The following is a 27,598-nucleotide window of genomic DNA, read 5'->3' on the forward strand; positions in this document are numbered from 1 at the left end:
ATGAAAATAAGAAACCGAAGTTTAAAAATTAAAAAAAAAACCCAACGCAATGAAGGAAAAGGAATAAATAATTTTACAAACTTCCCGTCGATCTTTAAAATTATGATAATATGATAATGATGGTATGGCAGCCCCGACGACTTTGTTTTTTTTATTTTTATAAATATTTAAAATGGTAGTTATTTATTTTTAAAGATCTTCGGGAAGTTTGTGAAATTATTTATTCCTTTTTCTATGCACTTTTCTTCGTTGCGTTGGGTTTTTTTTAATTTAATTTTTATTGCACAGTCTAAACGGTTTAGTTACTACAGGCGCGAGACAGGAAAGATGAGCGCTGAGACAAACGTCAAAACGCAAAGGAATAGAAGGAATCCGCTACGATACTAATTGTCATAAGCGTATGATGTGTTTTGCACAATTTTATTAAATTGCGACTGGATGAAAATTTTGTTCGTGATCGTCGTCGTCGTTGGTAGGGTGAACAAATCTTTAGCAAAACATCATCAGTACGCTTATGTCAATTAGTATCGATAGCGGATTCTATTCCTTTGCGTTTTGACGTTTGTCTCGGCACTCATTTGCTGCACAATATATTGTCAAAAACATCCATACAAGGAAGGAAGGAAAATAAATAATTGCTTCTTTCCCTCCTGGTGCCTAAAAAATAATATGACATAATTTAAAATACATTTTACGTAGAAAATTAATTAGTTAAGCAATAGGCATTTATCTTTTTAGCTCAGTTTAGTAATAAATTTTACTAAAAGTTTTTTTAATTATTTAAGGTAGTACTTACGTATTTATTCAATAAAAGTTAAGTAGTAACTACTATACAGGCACTATTCCACGCGGACGAAGTCGCGGGCACAGCTAGTTTTGTAATAAAATTATCTAACCTTTGATAAAGATTTCGATTCATAATATGAATTACCTGTATTACTGTAAAGTTTCATCCAAATCCTTCAAGCAGTTTTTCGTGAAAGCATAACAAAATATCCATCCATATTAACAAACTTTTATATTTATGATATAAGTAGTATCTACTAATCTTATGAGCTATATTTTCTGGAAAATGTTGAAATCGATAATTCCAAAAAAAATATATGTGTATCTAACTGTTTAGCAGATCACGCTTTCCTATACAAATTAAAGTTACAAAGTTTGTCTTGTAGTTAAAAGACATCTCTTTTTTTATAAAAAGTTTAAAAATATTCGAGAACTGGCCACACATGATTTATAATTTCCTTTGAACCCTCTTATCAAGTGAACTCTCCAGACTACAGCGCGTAAAACCACTGATATTATAATACTATACTAGTAGTAAAACTAAACAGATTTTATCAGTGCATATATGGATTACATCCATATGTGGTCATAATATTATCCCAAGTTTATTTAAGGCTTAATTTAATGGTTCAATTTTTATATCTAGTTCTCTATATTTAGCTCTACGAGTCTATAACCTAACTTAACCTAAAAACAAGTAAATTTATACTTTATAACTAGATAAAACTATAAATGTGTAACTTTGAATACCTCTGTGTTAATTTTAACCTTGACTTTAAGTGTACCTAATAGCAAAAAAAAAACATTGCTTTAAATAATTATCTCTCCGTCTATTATACTATTTTTAAACTTGGAAATCAAAGACTTATACTAACTTGCTAATTTTTACTTCATAGAATAATAAGTTGGGTTTGATAGTTTTTTATTTGTCATCAACGTACATGTAATTTTGTGAGCATGTCACCAAGTCTGGTATTTGATTAATGAATGTGTTAAATAGAATTGGGCCGAAATGAGAACCCTGAGGGACACCTGATGTTAAACTGTGCGTAATAGAGCGAAAACCATTTACAACGACACAAAAAGTTCGATCATTCAAATACTCAAATTAATCCATTGTAAGAATTGTTTTGAGAAACCATATGTACGTAACTTTATCAATAATATTTTACATAAAACCTCGTCGAATGCTTTTCTTAAATTTGTATAATTAACATCAGTTTGTCCATTCCGATTAATAATTCTTTTTTCCCAAAATCACTAGAGCGGTTCGGGCTCTGAGGGCGGGGCTGTAAACATCTAAAAACCATGAGTCCCCAACATAACTTTGAATTCAGCGACTGTATTTAAGTAAAAACGCGCTTTATTATTATCTACACTTATTTTTATTTCAAGGTACAAAATAATAATTATTCCTTCTAACATCAAGTGAATAATATTATATACTAGCTTTCCACCCGCAGCTTCGCCCGCGCTGTCAAAGAAAAACCCGCATAGTTGCGGTTCCCGTGGGAATTCTGGGATAAAACCTATCCTATTTCCCGGGGTAAAAAGTAGCCTATGTCCTTTCTCGGGTATCAAAATATCTCTATACCAAATTTCATGCAAATTGATTGAGTAGTTAAGGCGTGATTGAGTAACAGACAGACAGAGTTACTTTCGCATTTATAATATTATATAGTATGGATAGTATGGATTCCACAATTCAATCGCTTGACATAGTAGGTAGTAGTATAAGTAGTACAGGTAAAAATGTTCATTGTTAATTTTTTTTATAAGAAACACGAATGATTAAAACTGATTCGTAAAATACGTGTAGGTATATTAAATTCTATGAATAAAGATAAACCTTATCGTACAGTCTGCAAGAACTCTAATTAAATTAATTACTTCAGTCTTTAATCTAATCATATCGTCCATGATAAAAATCATTTTATGATCCAATATTTTGGCCTCGTCACAACGTAATTTCCCTGCTCTATCAATCGATATTTTCATAAAAGTAGTTCCAAATTCTTCTGGCCTTTTCTTCAAGCGATTATCAAAAATGAAATGTGTAAATCAAGAGAAGAGCCTCTTATATTAGTCTTTTTTATGTATACCGAACTGATTTTGTTAAATATACGTTTTATAGTTTATACTACTTACTTATATGCTTTCAGGGTATTGTTGCCGTACATACTGGTAGACCGTATGATGGGATATTAACTTTGATTTTTATGTGTAAAACTTGTTTAACTTTTACTCATATTTTGACGAAAGAGGGATTAACAAAATCAGAACAAATGAAAGACGATTTAAATTATAAAAATAAGATTTATTTTCTTAAGTTTGAATCATATTTTGTCTGGATGTGTTTAAAAATATATCACATAAATTATTAAGCTAACTATGCTATAAAAATAATACAGTTGTAGTTAAATAGATATTTCATTAGCTAGTCATTTCGTTTTTGGATAAAGTTTCAAAAATGTGTTTGTACATGAAATCAACAGTCTTGCTCCAAGATCCGAGTGTGGCTTCATCCAATTTTAATACTTCAATAAGCATTTTCACTAAGACTCCTTTTAAATCCTGAAAAAGCAACATTCTTTTATTATTTTTATAATTTCCTATCACATACTGCATACATAATTCTGGTCGCATCTTCAGTATTGAATAGTCGCATAGCTTTTATTTCTAAGTAAATTTTCAAGGCAGAGATGGCGAGGAGCACTTTACTGTCTCAAAGCAAAAACAGGCAAGTGCGCATTATTTATTAACCTTGTGCATATAATATTCTGCCCATCCTTAAAGATTTAAGGTAGTCACACCTCCAGTAGAGTTTCTGCATGCTAATTTAGCAAAATTTAGTTTCAGTTTCAATTTAAACCCATAGGTACTTACATTAAAATGAGATTCTACTATCTTCCGTTTACGATGTGACTCTCCCAGTTTGTTCATCAACACAACCACCACCTCAGGTTGACCTAAATTTATCACCGCTTGATTGAAAGAAGTCATCAAATTAAGGACATGCGCTCTAAATTGAAAGTTGTTCCCAAATTCCTCTTCTGGGACATTCTTGAGCATTTTGAAAAATGACAGTGTTGTAGGATCTGCTCGGAACAACCTGAGGAGAAATATTAGATGTATAAATTTTAATGAATTGGTTTATTCTTTTTAGTACCTACAGTCTTTTGACTTGCGATAAACCAAAAGTTTACATCTTTTAAGATATATTTTATTCCTATCGTAAAAGCCTCATTATACCTGTACAGTTCTTATTTTTTACTTGAATTAGGAGGCGATAAGCTCTTATAAAGAAGAAGTTGTAATTATACTTTGATACTGAAATCATGAAATCAAAGGTATCGAGAGATTATCAAAACGTTGAATAAAGTTTGGAAGTAATAGTAGAGTGTAACCCAGTGTGGAAATTTTCGTTGGCCCTGGAGGGAAAGTACTTGAAATACTGAAGATAGCGAATAGTGCTGAAAGGAAACATTCCTTTATTTTTGAAAAAAAATAAAAAAGAAAGACGGGTTGCACTCCGGGAGTGCCGACAGAAGTGAAAACTTGATTATTAACGTTCAGCATGTTTGATATTTTGGAATGGTATCCGTCTTACGCATGGAATATAAGGGCTAAAAAAAAGCATCCGTCTTACGCTTTTTCGATCAGGCCACGTGCCCTGACGCGAGTTTAAGATTTTATACCCAACGCCGCTAAAGAAGTTTTCACTTCAATAATGCATGCATTCAAAGATTTTCGAAAATTCACTTGCTTAAACCGGGAATCGAAGTAACCAACAAATTTTAAAAATTAAAATTTGTTCAGGGCCCATCGAAAATTTCCACACTATACAATATACATATATTGTAGGGCTATTTTCAATGCCTATACCTGTATGTATCTGTCCATACCTACATTAAACCACATTAAACTTACCCTTTAAATAGTTCCGTGCCGGTAGCTATAGGATTCGCATAAGCAACAGCCCAAGATTTTTGTACTAAATAAATGTCTCTCCTTGACAGCCCTGATACAGGATTGACTTCGTCAGGGTCGCCACCCCATAATAATCGACTATACCAGGAACCCATCTGCAAATGAGGTGTAAACAGTATCTTACATAATACTTATTTTTATGATAAACTAGCGGTCCGCCCCGGCTTCGCCCGTGGTACATAATATTTACGTTTTCTCTACATAAGAACCATCCTCGTACTTCAAGGAATTTAATAAAAAAAGAATTATCGAAATCGGTTCAGCCGTTCTCGAGTTATGCGCTTACCAACACATTTTGCGATTCATTTTTATATATAAGAAGATACATAATCATGTTGTATTTTTTCTGAGGTTCTTCAACACCAAAAGTAGCTCAATTCCTATTAAAGCACAATAGAGTCCCAATTACCGTAGGTATCAACTATCATTGTAATGAATGAATAAACTGATAAACAAGTTTTATTGGGTTTTATTGAGCGGCAATTTGTATTGCGATTGGCTAGAATAAAAAAATTGTCCAATTGAGAAATTAACATTGACTGAAAACTGTTTTCAAGAGTAAGTACGGGCGTTTATTGAGATAGAAGCTTTCGTCGAAAGCTCTCGATAAGTATATGTTTAAGAGTACAAAGTACTGTTAAAGTCATAAGCTGATTTAATAAATAATATTATTAGATATGACGGAAGCAGGGCCCCAAGGCTATTTTATAACGTAGTCGTATAACGTCGTTCGTCGTCGTTATATTAATAAGGCTATTTTATAACGTAGTCGTTTATGGTAATCGTATAACGTCGTTGCGCCGACAGATATGATCATACTGAAAAACAAAGTAATTAAAAAATAACAAAAATAGTAAGATATTCATAATCTTTGAAGGTTTTGTTTAAAAAGCTCCACCTTTCAGTTGCACAACGAATTTAAATAAAATCTATTGTATTGTGTAATTTGATTATATAAACCTAAGAAATTAAATCTTATTCGTACAAATAAAGTCATAAGTCATGATTTTTCGTCAGCATGTACAGGTACATACGCATATAATTATGTATTGTAAATTATAATACGTACATAAATATTGTAGTTTTTACTTTTTTACGTACTAATAGAGTAATTTTGTACCTAATAGTCGAAATAGATACTTTTTTATAGTTCATAGTCATATTATAGTCATATTATTTAGTTCTTACGTGTGACAAACGGAAGCTGAAATCGAACGGGAAATGTGTTTGTCCATGAAAAATTTCAGTTTGTGTATTAGCGCTCTTTTTAAATAAACGTGACGATTATTATATTATAGTATCGTGTATCTACATTTAAATATGTACTCTAATATATTTAGATTATATTTAGACACTGTTTAACAGGTCACGCTTTCCAATAAAAATTCAAGTTGCTTATTTATTAAGTATGTTTTAATAGTTAAATTCTTCTAGTCTTTATTTTGATGAAAATGTAAAAAAATATTTATTTTATTTTATTTATATATTTATTGGCCACATACGATTTATACTGTGAACCCTCTTATCAAGTGAACTCTCTCAGCTCAGTACATATATAAAAAAAGTCTCTCGTCTCAAGATTACATGACCATTGACCACATTCATGTAATCTCCAGTTTATTTAAGGCAGATTATTTGCTTAATATAATTATTTACCGACTTTACACAAACAAGTGTTGGTTTGTTGGTTATGCTATTTTATGCCACAATAAAACATTGATGTAATTTTTGTTATAAATAGAAATGATTATTGGTAACTCACTTTTTGTCGTTATGTTTGTTTATCGCAAATACGCAATTCACGACCAATGCCAACCGTGGTTCGTAAAACACTGATCTCGATGGTCATGCCTTGTTTTGATCCTTCCTAATTTTTATCTATTGATATTGTTGTCCACTTTTTTGTATTGATATTTGAATAGATTAATTTTCCGTATTTATCAATTGACTTACGTATGTCTTATCCGACAATATGCTTTCTGTCTGAATCGGATATGTATGAACAGTATAATCCTACTGATATTATAAATGCGGAATTTTGTATGTTTGTTTGATGCTTCTTCACGCAAAAACTACTGAACCGATTTTCATTAAATTCGGCACACACACGGGAACGGGAACTATGCGAGTTCTCCTACAACTACGCGGGCGACGCTTCGTCAAAAAGCTAGTATAAGTTAAAGTCAAGCGTATGTCAATTTAAAATACAATCTTTATAACGCGCTTTTATTTAAGCACGTGTCATGAAGTCGGAAACCTGAATTTTTCATTTGAATTCACCTGACCAAAATACATTATATGCAGTTACTGATTAGCAGGTCACGAGTCACGACACAAATTAAAGTTAATTTTAAAAGAAAGTTAAAAGACATCCCGTTTCTTACAAAAATTAAAAAAAAAAATCGAGTAATTTACATATAATTTCCTTTGAACCCTCTTATCGAGTGAACTCTCTCACACTCACTCAGACACGTAAAATCACAGATAATATAATACTATACTAGTAGTAAAACTAAACAGTTGTTATCAGTGCAAATATAAATTATATTTTAAACATAAATGGGAGGAGGATATATAAGGATCATGTTATGTTTAAAATTATATTTTAAACATAACATGATCCTTGACCTAAGGTTGCCTGGAAGAGATCGCTGTATTAGCGATAAGGCCGCCTTTTTGTACGTTTTTCTATTGTCTGTGTTTTTGTTATTATTTTGTTTCTGGTGCAAATAAAGTATTTATTCATTCATTCATTCATAAATTCAGGACAATCCATCATGTATCTTTTTTACGTTAGGAGAACAGCATTGGGAGACTAGGTTTTTTTACAAGCAATATTTTGTATGGGATATTACTTCATTTTGTAGATGTCATCCTACTTTTTAAAGCCTTTCCGGTACCGTCTTCTCCTTGAATAGATACTAATAATGCCGTTTAATAATGCAATTAAAAATACTGCCAAGTGCCATATTCTTAAAGCCGTCTCTATCTTATGCGCTGTTGTGTATTTAAAAAGCACACATTGAAGAAATGTTGTGCAACCTACTAGCAAAAAATACTTAAGTACTAAACAATATTTAATATTATGGTCATAGTCAATTAATCAGTTACTGCCTTACTGGTAGGTATAAGTATTTCTTGGTTTCAAAATTGTTCCCTGTAAAACCACTCCATTGATTTATTAATAATATGTACTTTATTCTTGATAATCATCATCATCATCAGCCTGTTACGTTCCCACTACTGGGACACGGGCCTCCCTTAAGGGATCAGTTGGATCAGATCAAGTGTGTCATATTATGACATCTGCCAACCCGCACGACATATTATGTCGTCGAACTGTTTTGATTTTTCGACATGTCGGTTTCCTCACAATGTTTTCCTTCAACGTTCAATTTCGCTAATAATTTAAGATAATCAGGGTTACAAAGAAATAAAAAACACATGAGTAAGTAAAATGATAAGTAAAATATGATAAATATGTTGAAACGCCTTATATGATCTGCAAAGCTTTTATCAAGTCAGGCAGTTTAAAACTTTTCATATTTCCAACAAAACCTGAATTATCATAATCGTATTAAAACGCAGCCATTTATCATCATCAAGATGTATATTTATTTTCACTGTCTGCAGTGGGAACAGTCTGACAGTCTGAACTGTGGACAGTCCTAGAAGCATAGACTAGAAGTCGACTCAGGTGATAATCCAGCACCGCAGCACGCATTGCATCGAACTTGATTCTAAGACATAGGTTACACGCTCAATCTGGCGTCAGTTCAGTCCATCAGTCTGCTCAGAATGACGGGAGAGTTATCGTCTAACCAGTTGACTGACGGACTGATGGTTCAGAATACCCGTGTTTTTCATCCATCATTCTGGCATCAGTCTAAGCCGGATCAAACTGATGGACTAAACTGACGCCAGACTGAGCGTGTAACCTATGAATTAGACATGCATGGATTCTGAAACAGCCTTCCATGTTTTCCTTTGATTACCACGAAGGATTAATGATAAACAAACACATCAGTCAATATCCACGTGATGTTTATTAATCTGGAGCGTTTATCGTTGCTGACCCCACTGGGTATCAATAATTCATCGGGCTTACATAATGCATGGAGTTTCGATGCACCTTTTACTATGGGTGCTTTTAGGAATCGCAAATTCTGCTTGTGGAATAGATCTTAGAATAGCTGGTTTTACTCAATTGTTTGAATGTGAAGACTACGTAGTTGTAACACATGTTTTTATATATTTTGAACTTGAAGTAATAGTAAATTTACCTGTGTAAGTAATTACGTGAATAATTGTAATTGATAAGTGTTTACAGGCGATAATTCCGCAACAGTTACAGTTTTCAAAAAAAAAAAAAACTGATTAAGTATTTTCCCTAATGAGTAAAATGACAATAATAACTTTTTTAACAACAAAACGATAAAAAAGAGCGTATGTGCCGAGCACACGTGTCAGAAGTGACACTTCTTTGGTAAGATTCAAAGATACCGAAATCGTCGTCTTACTCCATGACGTGACGGTATTGCCATGACGCGACCTTGAAATTTTACTCTCATCGCGCCTAAAGAAGTTTCACTTCAAAATGTACATTAAACACTCCCATATATTTTATTTCTTATAATTATAATAATATTGTTCTTATCTATTAGTACATTTTTATTTATTCAAACCATATGTTCGAAATGACGTCCTCGTTGTGCAATACAATGACGAGTTCTATTTACAGTTTCTAAATGATTTTTGGGTATTCCTCATTAGATTCCAATTTTCCAAATCGATATTTTTAAACTTGACATACTAGAGATAATTTAAAAAGTATACATTCCATTTGAGAAATGTTGTGCAATATACTAGCAAAAAATAAATAGGTCTACGAAATAATTTTTAATAATAAGGTGACGATCTGTTAATTATAGTTAGTAGTAGTGTAGTTAGTATTTCGTTAGTAAATATTTATTGTTTTTTTTTTTTTAATTTTCTCAGATAACTCTTCCCATTTCTACATAAATAAATTTGATTTTAAATATCTAACTTTTTATATATCCTATTTGATATTTCAAACCTTTTTATTCTAATTAATTACTAATAATTTTCTCTTCTGTCTTCGACTATCGCACATTCCTAATTTTCTACAGCAGTAGGATACATTATCTAATCATTTTCTTTCATTACGAAGATTACGTAGTTGTAACATGAGCTTTTTACATTAGAAGCGATATTGCCTATATACGTAAATATATAAGTACCTACTTATATAAGTTTTTGTGATAAATATTAAAAAGATATCTTAGTGTGCAAATAATTTGCGTAGTATTGTATGGGACTTTTCCATAGTACTATTTACATATCTACATAATACGGTCAATTTCAATATTCCAAACTATTTTTTTTAATAGATATTAAATATAAATAATTGGTTTAATTTTTGTAATAATGAATATCTGTGTGTGTAAAGGACATGATAATGATTTTTGACGTGCAAACTGAAAACATGCAATGTTCATACAAGTAAATTAATTTGCGTTTGGAAGTATCTAACTATAATATAATTATATTATTTTATGAAATTATTATTTTGAAGAAAAAAGCTAATCCGCAATTCAATTTTATCTTAAGCTAAATACAAACCGTATGAAAATTGTACCCAAGTCGTAAGGTCTGAAGTAAAAACAAAAAAAAAACACAATTAAGAACTTCCTCTTTGTTAAAGGTTGGTTGAAAATCAGTTTTTTTTGAGAAACTAAATATTGACATTATTACATTACGTAAAATAGTGACTCTCGTCTATACCGGCTAATTAAATTAGCAAATAAGTTGGAATAATAGTGTAAAAACTAAGTAAATGTCAATAAGATGTCAGTCGTAATACACAGGTCAGGCGCACCCATGCAAATTCATTATTAGTTGTTGACATTGAACTCTCCTTCAATTTAACTATAAAAAATGGTATGAATTCAAGGACTAAATCCAATATAATAAAAACCGGCCAAGTGCGAGTCGGGCTCGCGCACAAAGGGTTCCGTAGCAGCAAATATAATAAATTACAGTTAAATCAACCTATCTCAAAAACTATAAGAGATACTTTGATCAAACCAAAAATCGTTGAAAGAGTTAATTAGCATGCATCACCTCTATTTTTTTTAGAATTTTATACCCCGTAGTTATAAAAATAGAGGGGGGGGGACATACTTTTTACGACTTTGAGAGCTGATATCTCAAAAACCGTTCACTTTAAGAAAAATGTTTTTTAGAAAACTTTATATCATTTTAAAAGACCTTTCCATTGATACCCCACACGGGTATGTACATCGAAAAAAAAAATTTCATCCCTCAGTTACATGTATGGGGGGCCCCACCCCCAATTCTTTTTTTTACTATTTAGTGTCATATTTTTGTAGCGGTTCATACAACACATATTCCCATCAAATTTCATCACTGTAGTACTTATAGTTTCCGAGTAAATCGGCTGTGACAGACGGACAGACGGACAGACGGACAGACGGACATGACGAAACTATAAGGGTTCCGTTTTTGCCATTTTGGCTACGGAACCCTAAAAAGATAATGTATTAAATGTTGTATAACCATATTGTGTAAATCTAATCTGATGAGATTTCGACCCATAGGTATTTTATTAGATAAGGTTTTTATATCTCGTGTAGGAAGTCTATGTAATTATAAATAAAACCGGCCAAGTGCGAGTCGGGCTCGCGCACAAAGGGTTCCGTAGCGGCAAATATAATAAATTACAGTTAAATCAACCTATCTCAAAAACTATAAGAGATACTTTGATCAAACCAAAAATCGTTGAAAGAGTTAATTAGCATGCATCACCTCTATTTTTTTTAGAATTTTATACCCCGTAGTTATAAAAATAGAGGGGGGGGGACATACTTTTTACGACTTTGAGAGCTGATATCTCAAAAACCGTTCACTTTAAGAAAAATGTTTTTTAGAAAACTTTATATCATTTTAAAAGACCTTTCCATTGATACCCCACACGGGTATGTACATCGAAAAAAAAAATTTCATCCCTCAGTTACATGTATGGGGGGCCCCACCCCCAATTCTTTTTTTTACTATTTAGTGTCATATTTTTGTAGCGGTTCATACAACACATATTCCCATCAAATTTCATCACTGTAGTACTTATAGTTTCCGAGTAAATCGGCTGTGACAGACGGACAGACGGACAGACGGACAGACGGACATGACGAAACTATAAGGGTTCCGTTTTTGCCATTTTGGCTACGGAACCCTAAAAACCCGATATTGCGTAAGTTGTTGGTAGGACTTACTTATTTATTATTTCTTTTACTTCTAGTCAAAAGTTTTATAAAACCTCCTTGATACTAGAATTAAGTATAGGTAAGTAATAGGATCCTCTACAAAGCTCTACAAACAGACAAATAAACCGGTTATCATACACATACGCGATACCCATAAACATACGTACTATAAAAATAATGGATGAGGTCTTTAATTTTACCAAGAATATATTATAATAACGGTAAAACTTTTGAAAAATTAATTGTGCATTTCAATTCATTTCATTTCATCATATTCTTATTCAATTTCATTAAACATATTATTCATATGATTCATATTGATTAAACTCTAAAAAGATAACCGCAACTGCAAAGGCGTCCGCGAAAGTAGTCTATCGCCATATCTTTTTATCGCGTGCGTATAACATGTTTCTCGAGCAACTAATTCTTTGATCTACTCTATCCTTCTACCAAAGGATATCTCTTTCTATACGATAAGTAGTTATAACAATATTAGTATAATAAAACGAGTGACTAAAAAAAAATAACTTGAGCGGGATTTGAGTACCTAACCGACAAATAATTAACCAAGCTAACGACGAATATTGTTTGATAATAAAATACAGATTGAGCGACTAAATGACTAGGTGATTGGAAATACAGTGAGGGCAACTTAAGTATGTATTAAGATAGGGACGAATCTTTCTAATTGAGGTTTTACATAACACACTACTGAAAAGTTTATTTACCAAGGTTTTGTTTGATTGTTAGAAGTTCCTGAGTATTAAAAGAGCAAACAAAAGAGCGGTTTTTCCACACAAACGTAGTCCCCTGTTTCCTCCCTGGATCCTCCTCCTCCCACTAGAGCAATTTATTTTTTACAATACCTAATTAATCTATGGTAACTTTAGCCATGTTCCTACGTTTACCTTTTTGTCATATCTTAATTATTAAAAAAGTCATGAATCTTTCAAAACGTAAGAAATAGGACAGATTTTCCGTTATGTTCCGTCTTCCATAAAACTAATTATTGAACATTATATAAAAAAAGCAAAACGTAGGAACATAGCCTTATACTTTTCTCTACTAAATTATGAAAAAAGTAATTAAATCGGTCCAGTATTGGAGAAGAAAACAGGGGACTACGGAACGTCCAATTTGCGTAATTTTTCTACGGGGGAGGCTTGAGGCATAGCGCGACAGCAATACGTATAGATAATAGGAAAACCTAATTTTGAATTCTCTCTCTTATTAAGAAGATTATTTATTTTTAGTTGACTGAAGCGTCTTGTTTATTTTGTTATTTTTTTACCTAATTGTTTAAAAATAACTTATACTAATCAAATTGCACTATGACCGTATTTTTCTTCTAACTGTTACAGTAAACTTATAAAAAGAAAAAGTAACTAAAAATCTATTATGTATATATATTTCACAGCAGCGTTAGCAGTTCACATCTCAAATAATTAAAAAATATTATAACAAAAGAGACTGATAAGGACATTGACTCATGTTTTTAAATATTTATTAGTAAATTACCTAACTACTTTACTAAATTGTACATATTTTTTCTATACAAACTTGTCGTGTATTGTCTTTTATCACCCGGTCTATAATATTTTGTCGTTGTTAATTAATAAATTAAAAGTTGATCAAGTTCTTTGTAATTTTGAAAATAACATTCCAATTTATCTACACTAATATAAAGAGGAAAACTTTGTTTGTTTTTTTTATTGTAATGTATAGGCTCATAAACTACTGGACCGATTTTAAAAATTCTTTCATCATTCGGAAGCTACATAATCCACGAGTAATAAAGGCTATATATCATCATGCTAAGACCAACAGGAGCGGAGTAATGCGGGTGAAACCGCGCGGCACAGCTAGTAATATTATAATTAATTACAAAATTGTTAATACGAACGGGTATTTATTATTCTGAAAATTACTACAATAATAAAAAAAAATATTATGAATTTATGAAAACTTGAATATTAACTATTTTTTTTCATTATTAAGTTGAATCACAGAGTTGAATCTATTTTTGAATGTTTATTTTCGAACAGCACTATATGTCACTCAGAGCAATATAGGCTTATTAATTCCTCTGAGTTATGTAATATTTCGTAATGTTGGTAATAATTGTCAAATGTCAATATTGTCACTTGTCAGTGTCATTTGCCATATCACATATGTCAAGTTCACGTTCACCGTTCACGCTGTAAGCTGTTGTTTTTTAATAACTTGAAATTTATCTACACGTATCCCTTTAATACATAATTATAATGGCAAATTTTACTGAAACGGCTATACAAAATATTGGAAAGGTCCTAAACGATCCAAACCGACCAATGAAAGAAAGGTTTAGAGCACTTTTCACTCTCCGAAATATTGGTGGAGAAACTGCAATAAATTGCATCAGTGAGTGTTTCAAAGATGAGTCAGTGTTGTTAAAACATGAATTAGCTTATTGTTTAGGCCAGATGCAGGATAAAACAGCGATACCTATTCTCAGAGGAGTTCTAGAGGACAAAAACCAAGACCCAATAGTACGACATGAAGCAGGTTAGTTTTATCAAAACAAAATATTGTCACGTACTTGATAAGGCTTGATAAGCTAAGTGGAATGCCAATTAGCTATTTATTAAAGACATACATTTTGCAGGTGCCAAAATTTACTGTTTGTAGAGTAATATTGTTATTTGTACAAGCCTTTCTATCAATATTATAGTAGCATAGAATTATCCGTTAAATTCTTTTGTGATGTTACTTCCTAGTGCATATTCGTAAGTACTACGCGGTCACATAACACATTAACTTGACGCATCGCTGGAATGCGAGAACCCGCCTGCTTCCCCCCGCATTCCCTTAGCTCGCCTGGCAATCGTCAGTATGGTTAGCATCTCTGTTACCGATACAAAATAACGTCATCAAAGCCATGCCGCATGGCTTCGATGTCGTCATTTTGTCATTTCGCCCATGGCCCATGCGTCAAGTTAATGTGACCGTGATGTAATTACTCAATAAGATGTTATTTATAGAAACTTTAAATATAAGCACACAGAAAATGTAAAGTACAAAATGTAATAAAAAATAAAAATCTTACATAATCTATTCTGTAAAAATTATCCAATTATATCCCTAACTTAAATAATATCTATGAATTACAGGAGAAGCACTCGGAGCCATCGGCGACCCAAACCTCATAGAGTTACTAGAGAAATACAAGAACGACTCAGCTATAGAAGTGGCAGAGACCTGTCAAATAGCATTACAAAGATTGAGCTGGGTGTCACAGAGTAATGATGAAAATCTTAGTAGGAGTAAGTTCTTGTCAATTGATCCAGCACCACCAAGCACAGAGCAGGATATAGAGACTTTAAAGAGTACAATGTTGAACGAAAGCAAATCTTTGTTTGAGAGGTACAGAGCGATGTTTAGTCTGCGTAACTTGGGTACTACGGAGAGTATTAACGCTTTGGGAGAAGGTAAATTATAGTCTTTATATAAAATTCACTTTTTTTCTTTCCAAATGTAAAATGTTTACTTAAACTTGTTATAGCTATACATAAAGTAAACGTGTTCAGACATAACCTTTGTAAAGTAGTTTAATTTTATAAATATTGTGTCTGTTACATTCTATTACATCTTTTAGTCCCATCATGATTCATTATGTACATAATCTTTATATTTTAGTAGTTATTTTCATATTCTGGTAAAGGTGTAAGTATAAGTAAAGTGTACTTACTCATTAATAGTTGACCTAAAAAATAATTGCCATACCAAAAGAAAGAGAGACAGAGAGAGAAACAATAAAATCTTTAACATCATTTTTATTTGAACATAATTTTTAAATTAATTAATAAATAACCTTTTCACATTACAGGTTTCAAAGCAAGCAGTGCTCTATTCCGGCACGAAGTCGCCTTCATCTTTGGTCAAATGCAAGATGAGCGTAGCATTCCCTTCTTGAAGAAGACTCTAGAAGACACACAGGAACATGAGATGGTGCGCCATGAAGCAGCTGAGGCTCTTGGTTCTATTGCTACACCTGAGTGTACTGAAGTATTACAGAGGTAATTAATATTAATTATTGCTTTGTGTTGTTTGTTTTTATTATATTTTCATAATTATTATCATTTTCTAAGAAGAGTAATTTGCACAGACTCAAATGCTGGGTGATGTTTTGCTATATATAAATTTCTATGGTCGAGGGACATAAAATTACTTCACTATTAATATGAGAAAAACTGATGAATGTTATAACAACTGTGTGAACCTTTTTAAGATCAAATTATATACATATTCCTGCAGCAGCTATTATGTGAATAACATGTTACATTCATTTTAATTTTATAGTTACCACTAAAATATTTATTTTTAAGTAATAATAAAATACGATTATAAGGTGGGAATTGAACCGCATCTTTTAGCCATGTTGAAAGAAATTTTCAAATCTACCTTCATATTATTCACATGACAGTCAATTTAATTTTAGCATGCTGGTTTAATCTTGAACAACATAATTTGTGATTGAATTTCAAGAACAAGCCACCACTGCTATGCTCTTATACATCTTGAATTAAATTTTACTTCTGTTGTAATTAATATGAACGTATTTAAAAATTCATCTAAATGTTTTCATAATACTTTGGCTTTTTTTTTACCTTCTCCTAGTGGTTGCCTGGCAGAGACCGCTACTTAGTGATAGGGCCGCCTATTTTGCAACATCATTATAGTATCATTGTGTAATAAAGTGTAATAAAATAAATATTTTATTTCAGGTACCTTAACGATCCAAGACCAGTGGTTCGCGAGAGCTGTGAAGTCGCTCTTGATATGTCGGAGTATGAAAATAGCCCAGAATTCCAATATGCTAATACATTGTTGACTGTTGAGAGCTAATAATATTATTTGATTTTAAGAGAGTATTTAATTTTAAACAATTCATAAAATTGTAACAGTGTCCCAGTCTATGTTATCTAAAGATGATGCAATTTTTAATTGAATTTATTGATTGATAAGTATTTTTATACCTATATGTATATCTTTAATTTATTTTTTATAGTACTTACTTGTTTAACATTTTTTTCAATAGAGCACATGTGTTACTTTTTGCTCAAAGAGAATTTTTATAACAAGATTGTTGTAATAAATAGTAATACTAGTAAATTATTAATTAAAGTTTGTATATAATATACGTAGTTTGTTTAATTTCTTTAAAATATATTCATTCAAATTCATTAAGTAGTAGAAAAACTACATCACTACCAACCCACTGAAATTCCCACAGGAGATAAAAGCAAAAACTCAATTGCGCGGGTGAAACCGCATTACGCAGCTAGTGAGGATATAATTTTTTAATGATTCTTTAACTTTTAATTATCCTTGAATAACTTCTGCGTTGGTGAAGTTTTATTGTATAAGTATCTAAGTGAGTTTATAGGAATAGACAGCTTTAAGTAGCAAATTAATGGTATAAAACTTGCACATAGAACATGAGAATAAAATGGAAACTCATAAATTTTTCTACACTTTTATTATCGAACATAACATTCGGTGTATAATATTATTTATAGTAATCGTAACATAAAATTGGAGTGTAAAATATTGTGCTTAAGTTCTGAAATGCATCTGTTTATGTTATGAGATGTATACTCGATTGTTGATGTTTTATTTGCTTATGACGTTTGTGGTAAGATTTTATACTTTTCAAACTTATAAGGGGACTTAAAAGTTAGCTTCACATAAAAATGTTGGGTTGAAATACAATAAATTATTATTAGAAGTTGATAGGAAGAGTTCAAAACAGATGTATGTGTGAATGAGCGTGTGACGTTTGAATATTTAAAAAAAACGTTGGAAAGATGTTGGAAAGACGATATAATATGTATGTTTAATGTTACGTATGTAATAATTATTGTAAATAATTTGACTAACTTGAGTTTAAATAAAATCTATCTATTTATTTCCTCCATGCAACGTAAGGGTGTTGTAATATTCGGGTCCTCTATATTTATTTGGGTGGCGTTAGAAATTGATAAATTCTTCATTCGATGAAAACTTGAAGGATGGCATTTTTAAACTTGTAACAAATTTTCCTATAAATAAATCGGTAAACCGTTAATCAGATTTTAGTTAAGATATCTACCTCACATCAATCCCACCTTATCGTTAATGCCAAATCATCGTAACGATAGCACTTCCAAAATATTATTATTTAAAACTAAATTATATTCACACTTGTAGAGATCGAACGTTATAGAAATGGAACAGACATCGTTCTTCGGGTTCACCCACGAGATAAGAATCAGTCCAAACACCATGGAATTAATTGAGGAGCTGGAAGACGCAGTATGGCAACACTCCACTGGTGACCGTCAAGTTAGGCGGTATTTTGACACTTATGACACGCCGTTCGTGGGAGAGAATAGGCGGAAAAATGATTTGAATTATGAATAAAAGAATTGAAGATTTATCGTGTTTTATTTGGGTTTTTTATTCAGCTGAAAGCAGTGCATCGTCTATGCCACTATACGACAAGTGGCACGTATGATTTCTTAATAATAGGTGTAGATACCTAAAGCATATCTGCAAAAAATTAGTTTACGAAGTAGAAGAAAATAGTGGATGGATAATGGAGATACTATTTTTTAAAGAATTATAGTCAACATTCAAATGCCAGACGTGAAAATGTTTATGTAACAAATAACAAATTATAAATCATAAATAACTACGATAATAGATTGCATAATACAGAGCAATGGTTTTAGATAAATATTAATTTACATATTTTTGTCTTATAATAGGTACCTAACATTGATAAGGGTTAAATTAGAAAAAAAGAGTGTATGTGCCGAGCACTCCTGTCAGAAGTGAAACTTCTATGGCAAGATTCAATGATCTCAAATTCGTCGCATTACTCCATGACGAGACGGTATTGCCATGACGCGACCTTGAAATTTTACTCTCAAGGCGCCTAAAGAAGTTTCACAAAAAAAAAATACAGAAAAGAGATATAGGTAACATATTTTTATTTAACAACCTACGCACATTTTTATAATAATTAGCGAAATTTAATACCGTGTACGTGATACGCGTAAGAAATTAGCGCTACGTAGATACTTCTAAATAGGTCACACCTAAGATTCAGCCCCCCTAGTCAAGTGGCTTTCTGTTAGCGTAGCGTTCAATAGAATAGACTACGAATGTATGAGATTGACGTAACCTGTAGATACGTTTATCTACAGCCTACGTCAATCTCATACATTCGTAGTCTATTCTATTGAACGCTACGCTAACAGAAAGCCACTTGACTAGGGGGGCAGGACTCCATTACACGAAGATACGTTCACATAATTTAATATGGAACATGCGTGAGAAATATTATTACTTTCCTAATTAATATGACGTGACTTGAGAGCAGTTGAAAATAATCCCTTCAAATAATACGCTTCGGCACTTTTACCTTTATGGGTTTATGTTCGTCACATGTGTCGAATTATAAGAGCATTTCTGTTTTAATGATATGAAAGGCGTGCTGGATTATCGAGTCAATTTATATACTTATTGGGAAAAACCGGATGTAAACAAATGTAAGATGTTCATTTTAAAATATTTTTTGTTACGCTTATAATAATACTCTAAAATAAGACCTTCTATTAATTATACATATTAGGTTTCGTTATCTCCTCCTTTATATTGTAAATTGTAATCTTAAAGAAATTATTGGAGTCTGTCAAAAGGAGAACTCGAATAATTTAGCCTTAGCAATTTAAATCCCGATTTTCAATGAGGCATCCCAAATTCAATTTAGATAAATATTGAAAATGTAATCAGGAAGTTATTCGAGGGATAGGTTTAATCAAAACACAAATTTATTCTTAATTCACGATCGCAATTTAAGGCGCATGGAAAATGTCGATTTTATAGCGTATTTTCCGATACAACGAACATTTCTTGAATTCAGAGAGATTTTGCTTGTAATCTAATCTTTTATTTATATGTATCCCTCTTCGAAATAGCAGACAGTCTTAACTTTGTTCGGTGCAAGGCCGGTCAGCCAGGCTTGAGCTCATACCGTATCGTAATAGTAATAGGTATGTTCGATTCTTATATTTTTACTTTAACGATATAACTAGGCTAAAGAAAGAAATTTTAGTAGTAAAGAATATTATTATCTATAATGATTCGATAATTCGCTAGGAAGTTACCAATTATTGTGTCTTATTTCATTTTGGTGATTCGGAAGTAATTATTGGGTGAATTAGTACATTTCGCACGTAACAGACCTGTGTAACAGACCGATTGAGGAATAGTGGTTTTGTCTATTGCATAAGCTGATGTCGATTCCAAAAACGATTTCTGTTATTTTTCGTGATGATCATATTGTATGAATTAAATGGAGTTTTATTGAACAAACATCTGGGAGTAAATATAGGAATAATACTTGGAATAGATTCCGTGGCAGAACAGTTGCTTATCAGTTATCAGTTCAATTATTTTAGTGGCAGCTGACGAAATTCTACGAATTTTGATTATTTGTTCAGTTTTGAGGTTTCAATCAATAATTCTAAATGAAGGATAAGATATGGGTACAATTATGTAGGTTAAATTTGTCTTTTTAGCTATTTTTAGTATAAATCAAATTTTATATAAATTTAATTATATAATTACATGTTACACATCGTTGGACATCGGAAACATCATTGTGGAAAGGACCGGAAGGATTGAGGAATGTAGGTAGACCAATCAGACGGTGGTCTGATGACATTGTTGATATAGCTGGGAAGGACTGGGCTTCCTGCGGTAAAGACCGGCATCAGTGGAGGAAGATGGAGGAGGCCTTCACCCAATGTGGGATCCAACACAACAATTAATACTAACACATTACTAATACAATTTGTATTTGTATAACTGTCTAAATTGAATTTAAATTTTTAAAAATTTTTTTTGCAAATTGTAACTAACACAAATTAATATTGTAAAACTATCCAAAGTGTGTGGAAATGAAAGGCTTTTTTATTTTTATTTTTTATTTTATTTTATTTATGTTACACATCGGTGTGAATGCGTGTCGTGTTTGTGAAAAGTGAACAATAAGCAGATGCCGTACCAATTGGCATCTAATGTAAAATGCAACGGCAATAGTGTTTTATAGACTTTCTAAGTCGTTCCTTGATAGCTGTAAATGTATAGATAGGTATATTTTTAAATACACAGTGTTCTATAATAAATGTTAATTGTTATCGTTTTAAGATTATATATTTGTATTACGTAGGCATTGTTAAAGGATAAAATTTAAATTTGGGGTATATTTACTAACGTAGGTATTTTTACAAATAAGTAAAAGTAGGTAGGTACCGTAGCGTTTTTGGCAAAACATATAGCAGTTCTAAATTAAAATTTTTCGACTCCAAAATTTGCAACAAATTGTTATTACGTAATTTTTAGTACAGGAAGCACACTTTTTGGGTCCATTTATCCTCTTTTACTTCTAAAAAACACAAAAAAGCACCGGAAACACTACTCAACACTCGAGAACATGGCTTCAAAATGTATTTTGAAGTCTTATGAGCTTCGAGATTGTGGAAATACTCATACAATATTTGAAAATATTTTAAGAATTTAATAAAAGCGTTGGCCGCGATCATACCTACTACGTCTTAAATATTCCGCAAGACATTTCGCATGAAAAAATGTGGTTTTATTTTTTGGCCGTAAGCGTAAAAACCTTTGCAGGTAGGCATTATTCACGCTCAGTCATTTTATGAAGACTTATTATATTTCATACTTTGAATATTATTAGTTTTTATCGTGTGCTCTGTTCCTTAGTAATATAGTATATATATAATTTCTGCCATTGCTAAGTTCGCGCAATTTCGTGAATAAATAGAAACACTTATAAACGAATAGGTTACGATTTTGATTCCAAGGGTTCCTACAGCAGGGAGAGAATGGACTATGGAGATTATGGAGATTATTATAAAATATTATTGCTCATTTTTGTCTTGTGAAAACTAATGAATCACAACATTTTCTTGAAAATATTATTGCTCATTTTTGTCTTGTGAAAACTAATGAATCACTTCATTTTCTTGAAAATATTATTGCTCATTTTTGTCTTGTGAAAACTAATGAATCACTTCATTTTCTTGAAGCAATTCATGTTAAGGTACATATTGAGTTTAATAGAAAACGCCAACGCCTATAATTATGTTTTACATTAGGCATCTTATAATTTAATAAACATTATTCCACTCATAATAATTGCTTATTCCTATACGACTAATTCTAAAAACTCATTTGCAACAATAAACTGATCAAAGCATCAGAAAGATTGATTCGTTTTGAAGATTATTTTCCGCAAACATATTAATGGAATATAAAAGCGAATCTATGCGACGTTATTGCTAAAAGATTAAAAGGGTTTTCCGGGTTTATCTGTTTGTGTGTGTGTGCGGGAAAAGTTCCTTTTAAAATAAACGACATGTGCAGATACCTACGCTTTTACTGTTTTTGTTATTCTACGTTGTTTTGAAATTAGATTTGATTTTATTGGAGACCATGAATTTGTGTATATTGGAAGATATTTTTTCAATGAGATAAAGGCAGACGATATTGTAAACAAAATCGCCTAAAGCTATTCGACGTAGTATATTTATTGAACGATTATTTGGATTTCTGATTTGGATTATTTACTTATTATGTACTTAACGTAGGTAGATATTATGTGTTTAATCATTTATTAGCGCTTTTAATTTAAAGACTAAACATTTATTTAATACTAGCGGTCCGCCCCGGCTTCGCCCGTGGTACATATCTACGTTTTCTCTACATAAAAACCATCCTCGTACTTCAAGGAATATAATAAAAAAAGAATTATCGAAATCGGTTCAGCCGTTCTCGAGTTATGCGCTTACCAACACATTTTGCGATTCATTTTTATATATAAGAAGATGTATATACCTACTCGTCTATGTCTCAAGGATAAGTAAATATTTACATATAAAAAAATACCTATTAGGTACATAGGTATAATTACAAAAATCGAGGTTTCGTTCGCATGGTGTAGATTAATAGACGTTAATCCAGAAGCATTTCCCCTAGTATGTGTACGATCTTTTTTGAATGTGTTGAAAAAACATAATACATACATACTATAATTGTTTTTTTTGGTCCTTTTGTTGCTACCAGATTTTTCGTGTTCGACAGATGAGCATTCTGGGAATCTTTCGGACAACAAGTCAGTATCTTGTATTTTATTATCTACCTATACATATAATAAAAACAAAACAAAACGAAAGTCAAAACTCAAAACTGTACAATGAATATTTTTTTTGAAAATAATGCTTAGGGCGTGATCTACAATAGATACCGAAGCCAAAAATATACTTTTTAGAATTTTTGTTTGTTTTTCTGTATGTATGTCAAGGATAAACTCAAAAAGTACTGCATGGATTTACTTCAAATTTGGTACAGAGATAGCTCGAGACCCGATGAAGGACATAGGATAGGTTTTATTCCGGAAATCCCACGGGAACGGTAACTATGCGGGTTTTACTTTGACTACGCGGGCGAAGTCGCTGGCGGAAAGCTAGTATATTATTATAATATAAAAAATTCTTAAATATGATATCGATTTGACGATCTAATTAGACCAATAAATATTATTTGGTGGTATTCTAAACCATCATACGAATATAATTAAAACGGAATTAACACAGTCAAGAGGAGTGATTTAAACTATCTAATTTCAAGGGTTAGGTTAAGAATAATGACAGCGCGAAGTTAGGTCAGGTCATAAAGATCTGACCTTCTTAATTGTAGATAGAGTTACGAAATTACCAATTGCCCTTACGATCTTATTCTGTGTAAGGGTTTGTTAGGGGAAATAAATTTGATCTAGTGTTTTTCGTATACCATTATATCAACAAAATGGGGTCGGATATTGAGCATTGCTCGAATTTATTATTTATGCCTTTTTTGTTTCTTCTGTTAGATGGACATTTGTTATGGGAAATTCCGCCAGTCGTTGTTTGGAATGCAATTTGTTACGGGTGATGTAAAGGGGACTATCATAAAACAAAAAATCTATTAAGTAGATACCTTAGGTATATAGGGTTTAGCCTCTTTAACTACAACGCGGACAGTCGTGTGCAAAAACTAGTACCTATCGATCCAGTATCTTACAAACAAATAAAACCTTTTTGTAAAATTCCATCAATTATAACTGTTCTAAATTTAGAAATTCAGAACTCTTGAGGAATATTACAATTTCTCTGTTAACTCGTGCCTATATTTATCAAAACAAACTAAACTAGAGGATTCTATTTACAGCAACGTTGGCAACGTAAAAATATTCTCAATCCGTAGCGTATATTTTGATGTTCAAAATATTCTTTTTTATCAGAGTGACCTTTACAAGCTGAAAGTCTTTTCAATAATTGAATATATTCACTAACGCCGTACTTAACATTAAGGTAACAGAATGAAGTTAGGAACTTTGGTTTAATTATTGCCATAATTTTCAAGGAACTTGAACTTACAAAGGTAGTATTAATTTTATCGCTACGTCGGTTTAACGGGTTAATATTTACATAGAAACTTCGTTTACAGCTTTAACATATTTTAATCTCGTTTAATATTAGGCTAAGTAAATTTACGTGTTGTATAAGTGGCTCTTGAGGCTAATTTTGGATGAAGAATATAATGGCATATCCAGGCAGTGTTTGCGCGAGTTATAATAAGTTGCGCTGCAGAATTTGTAGTTTTATTAAATGTAACATAGGACTTAATTTGAATTTACAAAACATGTGTACTATAAAATAGTTGAATATAAAATAAGAGTTCTATCGGCTTTATTTGCCAAACACACATAAATCAATATATTATGGTGTTTGATCTGTTAAAATGACAAACAATCATGAATTAAAATAAACAAAACATGAAGAGGTTAGAAAATGGTCAACTTGCGCTAGTTATATTTTACCGAATTCAATTCAAACTTTAAGAATAAATCGAGCGAGGTGTTCCCGCCTTTGCTAGCTAGTTTAAAACAAACACCTTCGTTAAGATACATGGCGCGAAACAAAAGAATTCGGTAACGACATGCAGCAAAAACTTTTACGGTTTCCTTGTTACTTGTTTCGTGGAGTTGGGTGGTTTCTGCTCTTGGGGTTATTAACTGAGCGATTTTTGGTTGCACTGAAAATAATATACAGTCTAGATGAATTAGTGGTGCAGGGAAAGGTAAAGAATGTCTTTTCGTACAAGAAATCGCTTTCATTATGTTTATAACTAGACATCGGATTATATGCACTAACAAAATGCCAAAATATGCATGCAAATATGCACTAAAAAAGGCCGAAATATGCACTAAAAACGACTGATATGCCTAAAATATGCACAATACAAAATCAAAAAACCTTTATTATTTTTATATATTTTAATCAAAGATTATACAAAAACAGTGAAATTTTCTTGAAATTAAGTATAGTTTTTGTGCCAATATACAATTAAGCATTTTTACCAAATTTTCGAGCGCAAATTTGTGACGTTTGTCACCCGCGAGCCCAGTGTTGCCACCTTAGACCTTTCCGGGCTAAATCTACCCTTTTTTTGAAAATGAACCCGTTTTTTAAGTTTTTAGCCCCAAAAGGGTAATCTAGCCCTATTTTGAATGGCTCAAAATTTACTTAAAATGAGGCCAATTTTGTAATTATTTGCCATTTTATCATGCCAAAATAGGGTTTGGTTACTCGCTGAGCGTTCTGATTGGCTAATAAAGGTTAGTCAACCAATCAAAACTCCCGCTACTTATCGAAATATGCACGATTGGGGAAAAAGGCTAAAATATGCACTAACGCCGTAATTAGAGCGTTTTATGCATTTGCATATGCAAATATGCAAATGCATATAATCCGATGTCTATTTATAACATTATCTACTAAGTTTTCTGTAGACTAACATGAGTAAAATGGCCATGGCATCATCATAGTATACTATAACGATATTATGTCATCGCTAACTATCGTGATAATAATTGAAAAGAAATTATTTATTTTGGAATTTTCTTTGGCGAAGACTTATAAGCCACTTTTTTTTGTGGCCCGCTGCATACAAAGTATATTTTTAGTTATTGTTTTACGGTTGTACAAATAAAGTTTCTGAAACTTTATTGGACGCTGTTTTATAAAATAATTCCCAAGTAATTTCTCGGTTGATATTGTGGTAAAAATGGAGGTTCTTTGTTTGTTAGTAGCTATAAAATTGTTGAGATAGTGATGATTTATTTTTATAGAGAAATATTTTTTAACACTGACATGTTCCAGATAAATTTCGAAGCAGAGTTTTAAAAAATGGTGAAGGCGGTTCAACTAAAATTTTGCCGCGGGATAATGAGAAAACCTAGTACATTATGAAATGAAATGAAATGAAATGAATTTATTCGCAAGAAAAGTGGTAATACATTAGTGTTATGAGAGAACATGTTCTACACAATTCGCGAGTATATTGTGAAAGGTTACTTTTATTACAGCTGTAAAATCATATTGTTTACGAAAATAAAGCCATACTTATTATCAAGTCTCAAAGGCATTGTATCGTTAAATTATATTTGAAACTAGCTTTCCGCCTGCGGCTTCGCCCGCGTTTTAAAAAAAAAAAGTGTGTGCGTGTAACCTTTACGCGCGATTGAAGTAAAACTTCTTTGGCGTTGACGACATATATCACTGAAATGATTAAATATTAACTTAAATAAATAAATATTATATTATAATTTAATTATATTTATTATTCATGTGCTTTACAAAGATTATTTAAATGTTATATTAATATTATTCATTCGAAACAGGTAATTGAATGTCATCATAATTTCTTACGTACGAAATTATAGGTTTGTGGTAACTATAATGTGAAACATAAATTTTACTCTCTAAATTTGCTACTTTTCTTGAAAATACAGCATCTATCGTTGTACCGAAACGCGTTGTTGAATGAAGTCGAGAAGTATTCATAGATAAATCAAATTTTTCTTCTAAAAAATCAATTAACGGCTGAGATTCCTGAGAGCGAAAATTAACATTAAAATCTCCAGTTAGAATCATCGGTAATTCATGATAATTACTATTTAAAAGTCGAGAACCTATAATTGTGAAGTGAAGTAATTGCTGATGAATAAATTTTATGATATTTGTCAGGCTAGTATTTGTAGAAATATAAATAACAACGATAATCACAGGTTGGTCATTCGTATTAACACATCGAACCAAGGCCATCGATGTCACCAATTTGTGAAACCTCATCGGAAATTTGTGATAATATAGTTGGTGAAATATTTTGAATTGGTGTTACATTGTTCAGTGTATCTGTAGATGAATGATATACAGCTACTCCACCAGCAGTTGAGTTGAGTTATCATTCAGATCAGAAACATGAGCACGTAAACTTTGGCAGTTGAAGGAAAATAGTGTAATGTTACTCTCATTTACAAGGTTATATAATTCTTCCTGTTGTGTTATTAGGCGAGAATTTGAAAG

At 31.7% G+C, this 27,598-nt stretch overlaps 2 protein-coding genes and 1 long non-coding RNA gene across 3 annotated transcripts in view; 1 reads left to right on the forward strand and 2 right to left on the reverse strand.

Moving 5' to 3' along the window:
• LOC149906375 (uncharacterized) overlaps positions 1–27,598 on the reverse strand; it is a 260,872-nt gene that overhangs the window by 126,808 nt on the left and 106,466 nt on the right. The gene's annotated exons all lie outside the window — the stretch shown is intronic.
• On the reverse strand, positions 3,122–6,724 carry LOC149906382 (hemoglobin-3-like). The gene is made up of 4 exons (XM_090104712.1): positions 6,539–6,724; positions 4,717–4,871; positions 3,673–3,898; positions 3,122–3,360 (listed from the first exon to the last, which is right to left on the reverse strand). Exons 2-4 carry the CDS (start codon positions 4,869–4,871, stop codon positions 3,220–3,222), a joined length of 522 nt encoding a protein of 173 aa, XP_089960838.1. The 5' UTR covers positions 6,539–6,724; the 3' UTR covers positions 3,122–3,219.
• Positions 14,260–16,975, forward strand: nero (deoxyhypusine hydroxylase nero). Its single transcript, XM_090104497.1, has 4 exons — positions 14,260–14,624; positions 15,230–15,547; positions 15,946–16,135; positions 16,844–16,975. Exons 1-4 carry the CDS (start codon positions 14,345–14,347, stop codon positions 16,962–16,964), a joined length of 909 nt encoding a protein of 302 aa, XP_089960623.1. The 5' UTR covers positions 14,260–14,344; the 3' UTR covers positions 16,965–16,975.

The sequence above is a fragment of the Colias eurytheme genome, chromosome 8, assembly GCF_061535395.1.
Source record: "Colias eurytheme isolate Ceu_HAF_F1 chromosome 8, ilColEury1 Martin Lab GWU primary, whole genome shotgun sequence".
NCBI classification, from domain to species: domain Eukaryota; kingdom Metazoa; phylum Arthropoda; class Insecta; order Lepidoptera; family Pieridae; genus Colias; species Colias eurytheme.